The 18,411-nt window shown below is 45.5% G+C and overlaps 1 protein-coding gene across 11 annotated transcripts in view; it reads left to right on the forward strand.

Annotated features, from left to right (window-relative positions):
* atp2b2 (ATPase plasma membrane Ca2+ transporting 2) overlaps positions 1–18,411 on the forward strand; it is a 203,272-nt gene that overhangs the window by 176,549 nt on the left and 8,312 nt on the right. For 3 of the 11 annotated variants that reach the window (XM_036984268.1, XM_036984270.1, XM_036984271.1), the window contains 7 exons: positions 1,650–1,737; positions 2,896–3,002; positions 8,422–8,613; positions 12,125–12,338; positions 12,764–12,975; positions 13,447–13,554; positions 14,851–15,036. In XM_036984268.1, coding sequence (XP_036840163.1) covers positions 1,650–1,737; positions 2,896–3,002; positions 8,422–8,613; positions 12,125–12,338; positions 12,764–12,975; positions 13,447–13,554; positions 14,851–15,036 — 1,107 coding nt within the window. Of the gene's footprint in view, positions 1–1,649; positions 1,738–2,895; positions 3,003–8,421; positions 8,614–12,124; positions 12,339–12,763; positions 12,976–13,446; positions 13,555–14,850; positions 15,037–16,848; positions 18,001–18,057; positions 18,107–18,411 lie in introns of those variants that run through there. The other 8 variants (XM_036984269.1, XM_036984276.1, XR_005052685.1 and 5 more) reach the window with 7 other exon arrangements.

The raw sequence follows: 18,411 nt of genomic DNA on the forward strand, positions 1-18,411 counted from the left end.
TTAAACCCCCTGCTGTAAGGAGTCCCCGAGGAGAGGTTTAAACCCCCTGCTGTAAAGAGTCCCTGCTGTAAGGAGTCCCTGAGGAGAGGTTTAAACCCCCTGCTGTAAGGAGTCCCTGAGGAGAGGTTTAAACCCTCTGCTGTGAGGAGTCCCTGCTGTAAGGAGTCCCTGAGGAGAGGTTTAAACCCCCTGCTGTAAGGAGTCCCTGAGGAGAGGTTTAAACCCCCTGCTGTAAAGAGTCCCTGCTGTAAGGAGTCCCTGAGGAGAGGTTTAAACCCCCTGCTGTAAGGAGTCCCTGAGGAGAGGTTTAAACCCCCTGCTGTAAAGAGTCCCTGCTGTAAGGAGTCCCTGAGGAGAGGTTTAAACCCCCTGCTGTAGGGAGTCCCTGAGGAGAGGTTTAAACCCCCTGCTGTAGGGAGTCCCTGAGGAGAGGTTTAAACCCCCTGCTGTAAGGAGTCCCTGCTGTAAGGAGTCCCTGAGGAGAGGTTTAAACCCCCTGCTGTAAGGAGTCCCTGAGGAGAGGTTTAAACCCCCTGCTGTAAAGAGTCCCTGCTGTAAGGAGTCCCTGAGGAGAGGTTTAAACCCCCTGCTGTAGGGAGTCCCTGAGGAGAGGTTTAAACCCCCTGCTGTAGGGAGTCCCTGAGGAGAGGTTTAAACCCCCTGCTGTAAGGAGTCCCTGAGGAGAGGTTTAAACCCCCTGCTGTAAGGAGTCCCTGAGGAGAGGTTTAAACTCCCTGCTGTAAGGAGTCCCTGAGGAGAGGTTTAAACCCCCTGCTGTAAGGAGTCCCTGAGGAGAGGTTTAAACCCCCTGCTGTAAGGGGTCCCTGCTGTAAGGGGTCCCAGAGGAGAGGTTTAAACCCCCTGCTGTAAGGAGTCCCTGCTGTAAGGGGTCCCAGAGGAGAGGTTTAAACCCCCTGCTGTAAGGAGTCCCTGCTGTAAGGGGTCCCAGAGGAGAGGTTTAAACCCCCTGCGATACTACATACATTCTCCGCTGGTTGATCTGTCAGGAGTCTACTGTATGTCCCGTCAGGATAAAAGACCTTCAGGACTCTGAAATGTTGTTATTGATTTAACCTATATTTTGACAGAGTCATTTAAAAAAAAAAAAAAATTTTTTACCTTTATTTAACCAGGTAGGCAAGTTGAGAACAAGTTCTCATTTACAATTGCGACCTGGCCAAGATAAAGCAAAGCAGTCCGACACATACAACGAGTTACACATGGAGTAAAACAAACATACAGTCAATAATACAGTATAAACAAGTCTATTTACAATGTGAGCAAATGAGGTGAGATAAGGGAGGTAAAGGCAAAAAAAGGCCATGGTGGCAAAGTAAATACAATATAGCAAGTAAAACACTGCAATGGTAGATTTGCAGTGGAAGAATGTGCAAAGTGGAAATACAAATAATGGGGTGCAAAGGAGCAAAATAAATAAATACAGTAGGGAAAGAGGTAGTTGTTTGGGCTAAATTATAGGTGGGCTAGTCATGCTAAGACCAAGATCAATTCTTTTTTTTTACAGATGAACCCTTTCATTACAAACATATAAACACGTTCAATACAACATGAAAACGCATAAAAACAGAGATATAAAACACAGTCGGAAAAAACAAACACAAAGTACCCTTTTTTACTCTTTGCTACAGGTTGAGCAGGAGCGCATGGACAAGGTGTGGCCTAAACTGCGAGTCCTGGCTAGATCCTCCCCTACTGATAAACACACATTGGTTAAAGGTGAGCGAGGAGGGTCTCTAGGTTTGTCTACTAGCCGTGTCCTGTACCACACGATTGTCCTGCTGTGTATGTCAACTGTCTGAACCATGTCAACATGAATGTCAACATGAAGTTCCCTTGGGGGAAAGATACACATTCTATTCTAGTCTATTGTATTCTGCCCTTCTCTGTCTTTCTCTTCTCTTCTCTTCTCTGTCCTGCTCTTCTCTAATTTCTCTTCCCTGCTCTTCTCGTCTCTGCCCTTCTCTTCTCTGCTCTTCTCTAATTGTCTCTTCTCTGCCCTTCTCTGTTCTTCTCTGCCCTTCTCTGTTCTTCTCTTCTCTTCCCTGCTCTGCTCTTCTCTAATTTCTCTTCTCTGCCCTTCTCTGTTCTTCTCTTCTCTTCCCTGCACTTCTCTTCTCTTCCCTGCTCTGCTCTTCTCTGCTCTTCTCTAATTTCTCTTCTCTGTTCTTCTCTTTTCTTCTCTGCCCTTCCCTGCTCTTCTCGTCTCTGCCCTTCTCTTCTCTACTCTTCTCTAATTTTCTCTTCTCTGCCCTTCTCTGTTCTTCTCTTCTCTTCCCTGCTCTGCACTTCTCTTCTCTTCTCTAATTTCTCTTCTCTGTTCTTCTCTTCTCTGCCCTTCTCTGTTCTTCTACTCTCTTCCCTACTCTTCTCTTCTCTTCCCTGCTCTGCTCTTCTCTGCTCTTCTCTAATTTCTCTTCTCTGTTCTTCTCTTCTCTTCTCTGCCCTTCCTTGCTCTTCTCGTCTCTGCCCTTCCCTGCTCTTCTCTTCCCTGCCCTTCTCTTCTCTGCTCTTCTCTAATTTTCTCTTCTCTGCCCTTCTCTGTTCTTCTCTTCTCTTCCCTGCTCTGCTCTGCTCTTCTCTTCTCGTCTCTTCTCTTCTCTTCTCTTCTCTGCTCTGCTCTTCTCTTCTCTTCTCTTCTCTTCTCTTCTCTTCTCTTCTCTTCTCTTCTCTTCTCTTCTCTTCTCTTCTCTTCCCTTCTCTTCTCTTCTCTGCCCTTCCCTGCTCTTCTCTTCCCTGCTCTGCTCTTCTCTTCTCTTCCCTTCTTTTCTCTCCTCTGCCCTTCCCTGCTCTTCTCTTATCTTCTCTGCTCTTCTCCTGTTCTTCTGAGTGTGGTTGCCCTTACTGAACTCCTATGTGTTGGGTTGTGTCCTCTAGGCATCATAGACAGCTGCTTGACAGACCAGAGACAGGTGGTTGCGGTGACAGGAGACGGGACTAACGATGGGCCAGCCCTGAAGAAGGCTGACGTGGGATTTGCCATGGTAGGACCTGGGGCTGGAGGCATACCGTATCTACAATATATTACTATAGCGTACCACACATCACCTCACATACCACACCACACATCACCTACCACACCTCACCACACCAAACCTACCACACCACACCACACCACACCTCACCTCACCACACCACACCTGACAACCCTTCACAACCCCTCACCACACCACACCACACTTCACCTCACCACACCACACATCACCTACCACACCACACCACACCACACATCACCTACCTCACCACACCACACCTCACCATACATCATCATTCCTCACCATACCATACCACACCTCACCATACCACACATCACCTACCACACATCACCTACCACACCACACATCACCTACCACACCACACCACACCACACATCACCTACCTCACCATTCCTCTACACACATCACCACACCACACCTCACCACACCACACCTCACCATACATCATCATTCCTCACCATACCATACCACACATCACCTACCACACCTCACCATAGCGCACATCACCTACCACACCTCTACACACATCTCCTACCACACCACACCACACATCATCTACCTCACCACACCTATACAGACATCACCACACCTCACATACCACACCACACCTCACCATACCACACCACACCTCACCATACATCATCATTCCTCACCATACCACACCACACCTCACCATAGTGCACCTCACCTACCACACCTCTACACACCTCACCAAACCACACCATACCTCACCACACCACACCATACCTCACCACACCTCAACACACCACACCACACCACACCATACCTCACCACACCACACCATACCTCACCACACCAGGGTAGCCTAGTGGTTAGAGCGTTGGACTAGTCACTGGAAGGTTGCAATTTCAAACCCCCGAGCTGACAAGGTACAAGTCTGTCGTTCTGCCCCTGAACAGGCAGTTAACCCACTGTTCCCAGGCCGTCATTGAAAATAAGAATTTGTTCTTAACTGACTTGCCTGGTTAAAAAAAGGTAAAATAACAGCTGTAGCATTATAGCTTACTATAACTAGCTACAAATATTATTACAGCTAGCTACAAATACTATGACTGCCTTAGCATTACAGCTAGCTACAAATACTATAACTACTATTACAGCTAGCTACAAATACTATGACTACTATTACAGCTAGCTACAAATACTATAACTACTATTACAGCTAGCTACAAATACTATGACTACTATTACAGCTAGCTACAAATACTATAACTACTATTACAGCTAGCTACAAATACTATGACTACTATTACAGCTAGCTACAAATACTATAACTACTATTACAGCTAGCTACAAATACTATGACTACTATTACAGCTAGCTACAAATACTATGACTACTATTACAGCTAGCTACAAATACTATAACTACTATTACAGCTAGCTACAAATACTATGACTACTATTACAGCTAGCTACAAATACTATAACTACTATTACAGCTAGCTACAAATACTATACAGCTGTAGCATTACAGCTAGCTACAAATACTATAACTACTATTACAGCTAGCTACAAATACTATAACTACTATTACAGCTAGCTACAAATACTATACAGCTGTAGCATTACAGCTAGCTACAAATACTATAACTACTATTACAGCTAGCTACAAATACTATAACTACTATTACAGCTAGCTACAAATACTATACAGCTGTGGCATTACAGCTAGCTACAAATACTATAACTACTATTACAGCTAGCTACAAATACTATAACTACTATTACAGCTAGCTACAAATACTATACAGCTGTAGCATTACAGCAAGCTACAAATACTATGACAGCTGTAGCATTACAACTAGCTACAAATACTATGACAGCTGTAGCATTACAGCTAGCTACAAATACTATACAGCTGTAGCATTACAGCTAGCTACAAATACTATGACAGCTGTAGATTTACAGCTAGCTACAACTACAATAACAGCTGTAGCATTACAGCTAGCTACAACTACTATAACAGTTGTAGCATTAAAACGAGCTACAAATACTATGACAGCTGTAGCATTACAACTAGCTACAACTACTACGACTGTGGAGTGGATCCATCGTTAGAAACCTTGAAATCTCCTGGTATTACCCAAGCAGCAACCTCACTACTACGCACAGAACACACACCAGCACTGCTGTGGCTACAGTGGAACGAGAGCGCCTCTTAGTGGTGAGATGTGGTGGTACATACACGCAATCTGCAACGCCAAGGTTGTCTCTCAGTTGATATGGTTCTTCTTTTTTTAAAGCCCATAACCATGTGTGTGAGGTTTAGACTTTTTGTTTCAAAGTAGATTTGTTTAAGACTACCAAGAAACACTCTGCGTGACCCTGATTTAGCCCACTGCAGTAAAAAGTTCAAATGATACGAGGTGAGAGATTTAACATGAGAAATGGGATGAGGTAATAACACTTCAATGTTGTTTTTTTGAAGAAATGATTGCTTTGCATTTACAAAGTGTTCCTTTTCTACATGGAAGCACAAAATAAATAGATTCTACTACACGTCAAAAATACAAATATATAAAAAATGTTAAAACCAGAAGCACATCTATTAAACCATACGTCTATTCTCTCTGCAGGGTTCAGCTGGTATTAAACCATTCCTCTCCTCTCTGCAGGGTTCAGCTGGTATTAAACCATTCCTCTCCTCTCTGCAGGGTTCAGCCGGTATTAAACCATACCTCTCCTCTCTGCAGGGTTCAGCCGGTATTAAACCATACCTCTCCTCTCTGCAGGGTTCAGCCGGTATTAAACCATACCTCTTCTCTCTGTAGGGTTCAGCCAGTATTAAACCATACCTCTTCTCTCTGTAGGGTTCAGCCAGTATTAACGATTCCTCTTCTCTCTGCAGGGTTCAGCCGGTATTAAACCATACCTCTCCTCTCTGCAGGGTTCAGCTGGTATTAAACCATACCTCTTCTCTCTGCAGGGTTCAGCCGGTATTAAACCATACCTCTTCTCTCTGCAGGGTTCAGCTGGTATTAAACCATTCCTCTTCTCTCTGCAGGGTTCAGCTGGTATTAAACCATACCTCTTCTCTCTGCAGGGTTCAGCCGGTATTAAACCATTCCTCTTCTCTCTGCAGGGTTCAGCCGGTATTAAACCATATGTCTATTCTCTGCAGGGTTCAGCTGGTATTAAACCATACCTCTCCTCTCTGCAGGGTTCAGCTGGTATTAAACCATTCCTCTCCTCTCTGCAGGGTTCAGCCGGTATTAAACCATACCTCTCCTCTCTGCAGGGTTCAGCTGGTATTAAACCATACCTCTTCTCTCTGCAGGGTTCAGCTGGTATTAAACCATTCCTCTCCTCTCTGCAGGGTTCAGCCGGTATTAAACCATACCTCTCCTCTCTGCAGGGTTCAGCCGGTATTAAACCATACCTCTTCTCTCTGTAGGGTTCAGCCAGTATTAAACCATACCTCTTCTCTCTGTAGGGTTCAGCCAGTATTAACGATTCCTCTTCTCTCTGCAGGGTTCAGCCGGTATTAAACCATACCTCTCCTCTCTGCAGGGTTCAGCTGGTATTAAACCATACCTCTTCTCTCTGCAGGGTTCAGCCGGTATTAAACCATACCTCTTCTCTCTGCAGGGTTCAGCTGGTATTAAACCATTCCTCTTCTCTCTGCAGGGTTCAGCTGGTATTAAACCATACCTCTTCTCTCTGCAGGGTTCAGCCGGTATTAAACCATTCCTCTTCTCTCTGCAGGGTTCAGCCGGTATTAAACCATATGTCTATTCTCTGCAGGGTTCAGCTGGTATTAAACCATACCTCTCCTCTCTGCAGGGTTCAGCTGGTATTAAACCATACCTCTCCTCTCTGCAGGGTTCAGCCGGTATTAAACCATTCCTCTCCTCTCTGCAGGGTTCAGCTGGTATTAAACCATACCTCTCCTCTCTCCAGGGTTCAGCCGGTATTAAACCATACCTCTTCTCTCTGCAGGGTTCAGCCGGTATTAAACCATACCTCTTCTCTCTGCAGGGTTCAGCCGGTATTAAACCATACCTCTCCTCTCTGCAGGGTTCAGCCGGTATTAAACCATACCTCGCCTCTCTGCAGGGTTCAGCTGGTATTAAACCATACCTCTTTTCTCTGCAGGGTTCAGCCGGTATTAAACCATACATCTTCTCTCTGCAGGGTTCAGCTGGTATTAAACCATACCTCTTCTCTCTGCAGGGTTCAGCTGGTATTAAACCATTCCTCTCCTCTCTGCAGGGTTCAGCCGGTATTAAACCATACCTCTCCTCTCTGCAGGGTTCAGCCGGTATTAAACCATACCTCTTCTCTCTGTAGGGTTCAGCCAGTATTAAACCATACCTCTTCTCTCTGTAGGGTTCAGCCAGTATTAACGATTCCTCTTCTCTCTGCAGGGTTCAGCCGGTATTAAACCATACCTCTCCTCTCTGCAGGGTTCAGCTGGTATTAAACCATACCTCTTCTCTCTGCAGGGTTCAGCCGGTATTAAACCATACCTCTTCTCTCTGCAGGGTTCAGCTGGTATTAAACCATTCCTCTTCTCTCTGCAGGGTTCAGCTGGTATTAAACCATACCTCTTCTCTCTGCAGGGTTCAGCCGGTATTAAACCATTCCTCTTCTCTCTGCAGGGTTCAGCCGGTATTAAACCATATGTCTATTCTCTGCAGGGTTCAGCTGGTATTAAACCATACCTCTCCTCTCTGCAGGGTTCAGCTGGTATTAAACCATACCTCTCCTCTCTGCAGGGTTCAGCCGGTATTAAACCATACCTCTTCTCTCTGCAGGGTTCAGCCGGTATTAAACCATACCTCTTCTCTCTGCAGGGTTCAGCCGGTATTAAACCATACCTCTCCTCTCTGCAGGGTTCAGCCGGTATTAAACCATACCTCGCCTCTCTGCAGGGTTCAGCTGGTATTAAACCATACCTCTTTTCTCTGCAGGGTTCAGCCGGTATTAAACCATACCTCTTCTCTCTGCAGGGTTCAGCCGGTATTAAACCATACCTCTTCTCTCTGCAGGGTTCAGCCGGTATTAAACCATACCTCTTCTCTCTGCCGGGTTCAGCCGGTATTAAACCATATACCTCTTCTCTCTGCAGGGTTCAGCCGGTATTAAACCATACCTCTCTTTCTGCAGGCTTCAGCAGGTATTAAACCATACCTCTTCTCTCTGCAGGGTTCAGCCGGTATTAAACCATACCTCTTCTCTCTGCAGGGTTCAGCGGGTATTAAACCATATACCTCTTCTCTCTGCAGGGTTCAGCCGGTATTAAACCATACCTCTTTTCTCTCCAGGGTTCAGCCGGTATTAAACCATACCTCTTCTCTCTGCAGGGTTCAGCCGGTATTAAACCATACCTCTCCTCTCTGCAGGGTTCAGCTGGTATTAAACCATACCTCTTCTCTCTGCAGGGTATAGCCGGTACAGACGTGGCCAAGGAGGCGTCTGACATCATATTAACGGACGATAACTTCAGTAGCATAGTGAAGGCTGTGATGTGGGGGAGGAACGTCTACGACAGCATCTCCAAGTTCCTCCAGTTCCAGCTGACTGTCAACGTGGTGGCTGTCATAGTGGCCTTCACTGGGGCCTGCATCACACAGGTAACAAACACACACACACACACACACACACACACAGACACACACACACACACACACACACACACACACACACACACACACACACACACACACACACACACACACACACACACACACACACACACACACACACACACACACACACACACACACACACAGGTAACAAACACACACACACACACACACACACACACACACAGACACACACACACACACACACACACACACACACACACACACACACACACACACACACACACACACACACACACACACAGGTAACAAAGAAAGAATGTGGCGTCAGGTAGCCTGGTGGTTAGAGCATTGGACTTTGGACTCGAAAGGTTGCAAGATCGAATCCCCCGAGCTGACAAGGTAAAAATCTGTCGTTCTGCCCGTGAACAAGGCAGTTAACCCACTGTTCCCCGATAGGCCATCGTTGTAAATAAGAATTTGTTCTTAAAACTGACTTGACTAGTTAAATAAAGCTATAAAGAATAATCAATCGGTGTGTCAAACATGTATCCTGGTGTGAGTTTCAGCCTCACTGATATCTTACCTATCTCATTTGCTATTGCTGTAATGCATCTGCGTCGGTTATTGCGATGGCTAGGGGATTTAGGGCCAGAATCAGCAGTGAGGTTGAGAGGTGACAGCTCTGCCTTGTTCCCCTGGAGAGACACAATTGTTCAGAGGCCAGTCCATTGGTGGGGATGACTGTAACTATGGCTGACATCTACCATGTGTGTTCCTGTAGGACACTCCACTGAGGGTCTAGACACTAACCTGTAGTTTGTATATGTAGATAGTATATGTAGTTAGTAGATATAGATGTAGTTAGTATATATAGTTAGTAGATGTAGATAGTATATGTAGTTAGTATATATAGTTTGTAGATGTAGTTAGTATATGTAGATTGTATATGTAGGTAGTATATATAGTTTGTAGATGTAGATGTAGTTAGTATATGTAGTTAGTATATAAAGTTAGTAGATGTAGTTAGTATATATAGTTAGTAGATGTAGTTAGTATATATAGTTTGTAGATGTGGACGTAGATAGTATATGTAGTTAGTATATATAGTTAGTAGATATAGATGTAGTTAGTATATATAGTTAGTAGATGTAGTTAGTATATATAGTTTGTAGATGTAGATAGTATATCTAGTTAGTATATATAGTTAGTAGATATAGATGTAGTTAGTATGTATAGTTAGTAGATGTAGTTAGTATATATAGTTTGTAGATGTAGACGTAGATAGTATATGTAGTTAGTATATATAGTTAGTATATATAGTTAGTAGATGTAGACGTAGACAGTATATGTAGTTAGTAGATGTAGTTAGTATATATAGTTAGTAGATATAGATGTAGTTAGTATATATAGTTAGTAGATGTAGTTAGTATATATAGTTTGTAGATGTAGACGTAGATAGTATATGTAGTTAGTATATATAGGTAGTAGATGTAGTTAGTATATATAGTTTGTAGACGTAGATAGTATATGTAGTTAGTATATATAGTTAGTAGATGTAGTTAGTATATATAGTTAGTAGATGAAGTTAGTATATATATAGTTAGTAGATGTATATATAGTTAGTAGATGTAGTTAGTTACCCTCCTGTAGGTTTTAACTCCAACCCTCATCTTGCACACCTGCATCAAATAATCAATCAGGTTAATTACAACTAGAGTTGGAGTTCAAACCTACAGGACGGTATCTCTCCAGGAACAGGGTTGGAGTTAAAACCTACAGGAGGGTATCTCTCTAGGAACAGGGTTGAAGTTAAAACCTACAGGATGGTATCTCTCCAGAAACAGGGTTGGAGTTAAAACCTACAGGATGGTATCTCTCCAGGAACAGGGTTGGAGTTAAAACCTACAGGATGGTAGCTCTCCAGGAACAGGTGTGGAGTTAAAACCTACAGGAGGGTAGCTCTCCAGGAACAGGGTTGGAGTTAACCTATAGGAGGGTAGCTCTCCAGGAACAGGGTTGGAGTTAAAACCTACAGGATGGTATCTCTCCAGGAACAGAGTTGGAGTTAAAACCTACAGGATGGTAGCTCTCCAGGAACAGGTTTGGAGTTAAAACCTACAGGAGGGTATCTCTCTCCAGGAACAGGGTTGGAGTTAAAACCTACAGGACGGTATCTCTCCAGAAACAGGGTTGGAGTTAAAACCTACAGGATGGTATCTCTCCAGGAACAGGGTTGGAGTTAAAACCTACAGGATGGTAGCTCTCCAGGAACAGGTGTGGAGTTAAAACCTACAGGAGGGTAGCTCTCCAGGAACAGGGTTGGAGTTAACCTATAGGAGGGTAGCTCTCCAGGAACAGGGTTGGAGTTAAAACCTACAGGATGGTATCTCTCCAGGAACAGAGTTGGAGTTAAAACCTACAGGATGGTATCTCTCCAGGAACAGAGTTGGAGTTAAAACATACAGGATGGTAGCTCTCCAGGAACAGGTTTGGAGTTAAAACCTACAGGAGGGTATCTCTCTCCAGGAACAGGGTTGGAGTTAAAACCTACAGGACGGTATCTCTCTAGAAACAGGGTTGGAGTTAAAACCTACAGGATGGTATCTCTCCAGGAACAGGGTTGGAGTTAAAACCTGCAGGCTGGTATCTCTCCAGGAACAGGGTTGGAGTTAAAACCTACAGGATGGTATCTCTCCAGAAACAGGGTTGGAGTTAAAACCTACAGGAGGGTAGCTCTCCAGGAACAGGGTTGGAGTTAACCTATAGGAGGGTAGCTCTCCAGGAACAGGGTTGGAGTTAAAACCTACAGGATGGTATCTCTCCAGGAACAGGGTTGGAGTTAAAACCTACAGGATGGTAGCTCTCCAGGAACATGGTTGAATTTAAAGTGATATTATTCAGAGGATTCTCCCATCCTTTAATAACCCTCTGTGTTCCCTGTAGGACTCTCCCCTGATGGCGGTCCAGTTGTTTCATCTGTAGTCTCTAATGTTAACCACCCTGTGTGTTCCCTGTAGGATTCTCCCCTGACGACGGTCCAGTTGTTTCATCTGTAGTCTCTAATGTTAACCACCCTGTGTGTTCCCTGTAGGACTCTCCCCTGACGACGGTCCAGTTATTTCATCTGTAGTCTCTAATGTTAACCACTCTGTGTGTTCCCTGTAGGACTCTCCCCTGACGACAGTCCAGTTGTTTCATCTGTAGTCTCTAATGTTAACCACCCTGTGTGTTCCCTGTAGGACTCTCCCCTGACGACGGTCCAGTTATTTCATCTGTAGTCTCTAATGTTAACCACTCTGTGTGTTCCCTGTAGGACTCTCCCCTGACGACAGTCCAGTTGTTTCATCTGTAGTCTCTAATGTTAACCACCCTGTGTGTTCCCTGTAGGACTCTCCCCTGACGACGGTCCAGTTGTTTCATCTGTAGTCTCTAATGTTAACCACCCTGTGTGTTCCCTGTAGGACTCTCCCCTGACGACGGTCCAGTTGTTTCATCTGTAGTCTCTAATGTTAACCACTCTGTGTGTTCCCTGTAGGATTCTCCCCTGAAGGCGGTCCAGATGCTGTGGGTGAACTTGATAATGGACACCTTTGCGTCCTTGGCGCTGGCGACGGAGCCCCCCACCGAGGCCCTGCTGATGAGGAAGCCGTACGGCCGCAACAAACCGCTGATCTCCAGCACCATGACCAAGAACATCCTGGGACACGGCATCTATCAGCTGGTCATCATCTTCTCCCTGCTGTTCGTCGGTAAAGGGATTCTTTCTTTTTAAAGTCCTCTCCTATTTGTTGTTCATTGGATAAAGAGTGGAAAGATAGCTGAAATAGCGTCTCAAGACTGCTAGACCATCCCTTGGCCACAGTTGGTACGTCATTAAAGTGTACTGTCCTCCTGGCTAGCATTGTTGTGGTTAAAACACCTTGGTTTTATTAAAGGGGGAAGTTCAGGATTTTACAACTTGATGTTAGATGGTTCCTCTCCGTAAAACTAGTCTATGAGTCATGAGAAACTGTAATACGTGGTTCATGTTTCTTCAAACAGACAAACATCAGATAACTTTAGCCACCTCTAGCTCCAAATCAATGGGAGTGATAGGTGAGTTCTTTGACATCAACAAGACGATATCTCTCTCTCGCTCTCGATCTCCCTCTCTCTCTCTCTCTCTCTATCTCAGGTGAGCAGATCTTTGACATAGACAGTGGTCGTCACGCTCCACTCCACTCCCCTCCGTCAGAACACTACACCATCATTTTCAACACCTTCGTCCTCATGCAGCTTTTCAACGAGATCAACGCCAGGAAGATCCACGGAGAGAGGAACGTCTTCGACGGAATCTTCAGGAACCCTATCTTCTGTTCCATCGTCTTTGGAACATTCGCCATCCAGGTAGGAACCTTTGCCATCCAGGTAGGAACCTTTGCCATCCAGGTAGGAACCTTTGCCATCCAGGTAGGAACCTTTGCCATCCAGATAGGAACCTTTGCCATCCAGGCAGGAACCTTTGCCATCCAGGCAGGAACCTTTGCCATCCAGGTTGGAACCTTTGCAATCCAGGTAGAATCCTTCGCCATCCAGGTAGCATCCTTTAACATCCAGATAGGAACCTTTGCCATCCAGGTAGGAACCTTTGCCATCCAGGTAGGAACCTTTGCCATCCAGGTAGGAACCTTTGCCATCCAGGTAGGAACCTTTGCCATCCAGGTAGGAACCTTTGCCATCAAGGTAGGAACATTCGCCATCCAGGTAGCATCCTTTTCCATTCCAGGTAGGAACCTTTGGCAATCCAGGTAGGAAAGTGTGTACGTTGTGAGGTATCATACAGTTTCATAATACAGATTCCTATCTGTGTGTTTACAGATTGTGATCGTGCAGTTTGGAGGGAAGCCGTTCAGTTGTACTCCTCTGGATTTGGAAAAGTGGGGATGGTGCACCTTCCTGGGTCTAGGAGAGTTGGTCTGGGGACAGGTAAACACACCTTTACATACCTTGGTCTAGGAGAGTTGGTTTGGGGACAGGTAAACACACCTTTACATACCTGGGTCTAGGAGAGTTGGTCTGGGGACAGGTAAACACACCTTTACATACCTGGGTCTAGGAGAGTTGGTTTGGGGACAGGTAAACACACCTTTACATACCTGGGTCTAGGAGAGGTGGTCTGGGGACAGGTAAACACACCTTTACATACCTGGGTCTAGGAGAGTTGGTCTGGGGACAGGTAAACACACCTTTACATACCTGGGTCTAGGAGAGTTGGTCTGGGGACAGGTAAACACACCTTTACATACCTGGGTCTAGGAGAGTTGGTCTGGGGACAGGTAAACACACCTTTACATACCTGGGTCTAGGAGAGTTGGTCTGGGGACAGGTAAACACACCTTTACATACCTGGGTCTAGGAGAGTTGGTCTGGGGACAGGTAAACACACCTTTACATACCTGGGTCTAGGAGAGTTGGTCTGGGGACAGGTAAACACACCTTGACTCACCTTGACATACGTTGACATGCCTCTACATACTCTGGGTCTAGGAGAGTTGGTCTGGGGACAGGTAAACACACCTTTACATTCCTGGGTCTAGGAGAGTTGGTCTGGGGACAGGTAAACACACCTTGACTCACCTTGACATACGTTGACATGCCTCTACATACTCTGGGTCTAGGAGAGTTGGTCTGGGGACAGGTAAACACACCTTTACATACCTGGGTCTAGGAGAGTTGGTCTGGGGACAGGTAAACACACCTTTACATACCTTGGTCTAGGAGAGTTGGTCTGGGGACAGGTAAACACACCTTTACATACCTGGGTCTAGGAGAGTTGGTCTGGGGACAGGTAAACACACCTTTACATACCTGGGTCTAGGAGAGTTGGTCTGGGGACAGGTAAACACACCTTTACATACCTGGGTCTAGGAGAGTTGGTCTGGGGACAGGTAAACACACCTTTACATACCTGGGTCTAGGAGAGTTGGTCTGGGGACAGGTAAACACACCTTGACATACGTTGACATACCTTGACATGCCTCTACATACTCTTAAAACAAAAACTTACAAATGGTATTATGTTTTTATTAAAGAAACATATATATATATATATATATATATATATATATTCAGATATCGCTGAGTTCTTTAATAAGCTCCTTCTGAAAAAACAAATTACATTTCCACCTCTCTTTGGGAGAGAATCATGTCTCCCCCTCCCTGTGCCTCCCCCTCCCTGTGCCTCCCCCTGACCCTTTGTCGTCGTCCCCCCCCCCCCCCCAGGTGATCGCCACTATCCCTAACAGCAAGCTGCGGTTTCTGCGAGGGGCGGGTCAGCTGACCAAGAAGAACGAAATGCCTGGGGACGAGGACATGAACGAGGACAACGAGGAGATCGACCACGCGGAGAGAGAGCTGCGACGCGGACAGGTCCTCTGGTTCAGGGGGCTCAACCGCATTCAGACTCAGGTGAGGAACCAACGACAAACTGAGAAAATACTATTGTCATGAAATTCCATGGACCGACCACACTGTGAGTTTGCATGATGATATTGCAGTTACTTGAACGTCATTAAAATGTGTGTTATAGTAGTAATATTGGAGTATCTCTTGGATCAGTATTAGGAACTGAAATGTTTATCTTGTTCCGGTTCCTGGAGAGAAACCCTCCTGTAGGTTTTAACTACAGCTCTCCAGGAACAGGGTTGGAGTTAAAACCTACAGGAGGGTAGCTCTCCAGGAACAGGGTTGGAGTTAAAACCTACAGGAGGGTTTCTCTCTAGGAACAGGGTTCGAGTTAAAACCTACAGGAGGGTATCTCTCCAGGAACAGGGTTGGAGTTAAAACCTACAGGAGGGTATCTCTCCAGGAACAGGGTTGGAGTTAAAACCTACAGGAGGGTATCTCTCCAGGAACAGGGTTGGAGTTAAAACCTACAGGAGGGTATCTCTCTCCAGAAACAGGGTCGGAGTTGAAACCTACAGGAGGGTCTCTCTCCAGGAACAGGGTCGGAGTTGAAACCTACAGGAGGGTATCTCTCCAGGAACAGGGTAAAAGTTGAAACCTACAGGAGGGTATGTCTCTCCAGGAACAGGGTCGAAGTTGAAACCTACTGTAGAACCACAGCTGAAGCTCCTCCAGTACCGCAGCACACTGTCTTCCCAGACACTGACGTCTGGAGGGTTTGAACCAAACTCTTCATCCCCTTGGCGCAATCTGCTCGCGACTGGACTCCATGACTCTGGGCCAGTACCTTCACTGTGATAAGGTCTTTACGTACCTATATAGCAGAAACACAATGTTCTCAGGGTGGGTGATCCTCCTATCCCAGCCTAGCCGTCTATAGCCGTCATGTCTATCCTACTACCATGGCCTGTCTGTTTATCTGATTGTCGCCCGTTACTCTGAGCCAGTCCCGTTATCACTGTGATACTTAAGGATCTTTGTGATCCCTAAGAGGTCTCAATCACGTACATGTCAGAGAGACAGCTTCCCCATGGCTAAGACCAGGGGATGCGCTTTGTCATAGCCTAGTCTGTCCGTCTGTCCTACTACCATGTCCTGTCTGTCAAACATTGGGCCCTACACTGCGTTGGCATCACCTCGGTTTCATCTGATCAAAGCCCATTACTCTGAGGCAGTACCATTATCACTGTGATACACTAAAACTACCTGTCAGAGCGACAGGTTCCCTGGGAGTGCTATGCCGCCTCAGTCAACCTGTCTGACCTGTCTGTATGACCTGTCTGTCTGTCTGACCTGTCTGTCTGACCTGTCTGTCTGACCTGTCTGTCTGTCTGTCTGACCTGTTTGTCTGACCTGTTTGTCTGACCTGTTTGTCTGACCTGTCTGTATGACCTGTCTGTCTGTCTGATGTGTCTGTCTGACCTGTTTGTCTGACCTGTCTGTTTGTCTGTCTGACCTGTCTGTCTGACCTGTTTGTCTGACCTGTCTGTCTGTCTGACCTGTCTGTCTGACCTGTCTGTCTGACCTGTCTGTCTGACCTGTTTGTCTGACTTGTTTGTCTGACCTGTCTGTCTGACCTGTCTGTCTGACCTGTCTGTCTGACCTGTTTGTCTGTCTGTCTGACCTGTTTGTCTGACCTGTCTGACCTGTTTGTCTGACCTGTTTGTCTGACCTGTTTGTCTGACCTGTTTGTCTGACCTGTCTGTCTGACCTGCTTGTCTGACCTGCTTGTCTGACCTGTCTGTCTGACCTGTCTGTCTGACCTGTCTGTCTGACCTGTCTATGAGCGGCCTGTCTTGTGTTCTCCTCCTCCAGATCGATGTGGTGAACACGTTCAAGAGCGGCAGCTCCTATCAGGGCCAGCTACGGAGACAGTCCTCCACCACCAGTCAGAACCAGGACGTAACCAATGTTTCTAGTCCCAGTCACGTGTCCTTGTCCAATGCCCTTTCTCCTACCTCTCCCACTGGGCGTGAGTCACTGTCCTCTGCTTCTGTTACTTCAGGGATGTCGCCCAGTCTCTCAGATACCCTAGAAGTATCCCTTCACAGTTACGTTGTACATTACAGTTGAGTCATTTAGTTAGGAGAGGCTTTGCTTTTTACAGTACAATCAGTGTATTCAATTTAAGTTTGTACCATTTTTTTATTTGTTTTATTTAATCCCATCACTATCATCTCAAAACTATCCCCAAATTCACAGGTTTCGCTGAAATCCTAGTTGGAAGATTCCTTGAATTGTGAGGGAATAAGAAGGGAAATCCGGAGTCCTCCAATCAGGATTTGGGAAACTTATCAAATTTTTACAACCTCAAGATATAATTTGGGTCTTTTTTTTCTCTTTTTTTTTCTGACCACGCGACCAAAAAGGGACAAACTCTGAATGGTTCTGGTCAGGTTATGTAGACTGGATAAACTCTAAAGGTTTCTGTTTAATCAATACATTATATATTCTAACATCTCTGTAGCAATTCGTTATTACTAGTAATTAGTTTCCACTAGTCAGGTTGCCAGATCTGTTTTGGTTTAAGGTATCTCTCAGGTTGCCAGATCTGTGTTGGTTTAAGGTATCTCTCAGGTTGCCAGATCTGTGTTGGTTTAAGGTATCTCTCAGGTTGCCAGATCTGTGTTGGTTTAAGGTATCTCTCAGGTTGCCAGATCTGTGTTGGTTTAAGGTATCTCTCAGGTTGCCAGATCTGTTTTGGTTTAAGGTATCTCTCAGGTTGCCAGATCTGTTTTGGTTTAAGGTAACTCTCAGGTTGCCAGATCTGTTTTGGTTTAAGGTAACTCTCAGGTTGCCAGATCTGTTTTGGTTTAAGGTATCTCTAGCTAACTGGTTGATAAATGACAGCTGTTAGATTGTTTTACGGGTGGCATCTCTGAAGACAGTTTCTCCAGACTACCTTATTTTCTATTCTTCATTTTCTTTTACACTTCTAGACATATTCTGTTCATCTCTGTGACTCCCCCCCCCCCCCCCCCAAGAGAGTTATTGTCTCATTGTTACATGTCTTTGTTTTCCCAGAGTGCTAAGAGTGGAATGAGGCTACCGCCCACGTCGTGAATTTCAGGTTGTGAGTTTTCGTCCATTGTTTGACAAACTTTGATGTTAAAATGAATTCAACCACAAAATAACTCACCGGGCTGGGTAAACATTCAAGTATAAGCCAATGGTATCATCCGTTACTGTGCTGTTTCAGCCAATGGTATCATCCATTATTTACAGGGGTGAAACTGGATGCTGGTTTTCTCTTCTCGTTACAGCTGAGAAGACAAGACGGAAGTAGGAGGCAGAGAATCGCCTCTCTCGCTCCCTCTTTCCTGTGTCCAGTCACTCTCTCTTTCCTGTGTCCAGTCGCTCTCATGGTCCTGTCTTCTC

The sequence above is a fragment of the Oncorhynchus mykiss genome, chromosome 7 (assembly GCF_013265735.2).
Source record: "Oncorhynchus mykiss isolate Arlee chromosome 7, USDA_OmykA_1.1, whole genome shotgun sequence".
NCBI lineage: Eukaryota > Metazoa > Chordata > Actinopteri > Salmoniformes > Salmonidae > Oncorhynchus > Oncorhynchus mykiss.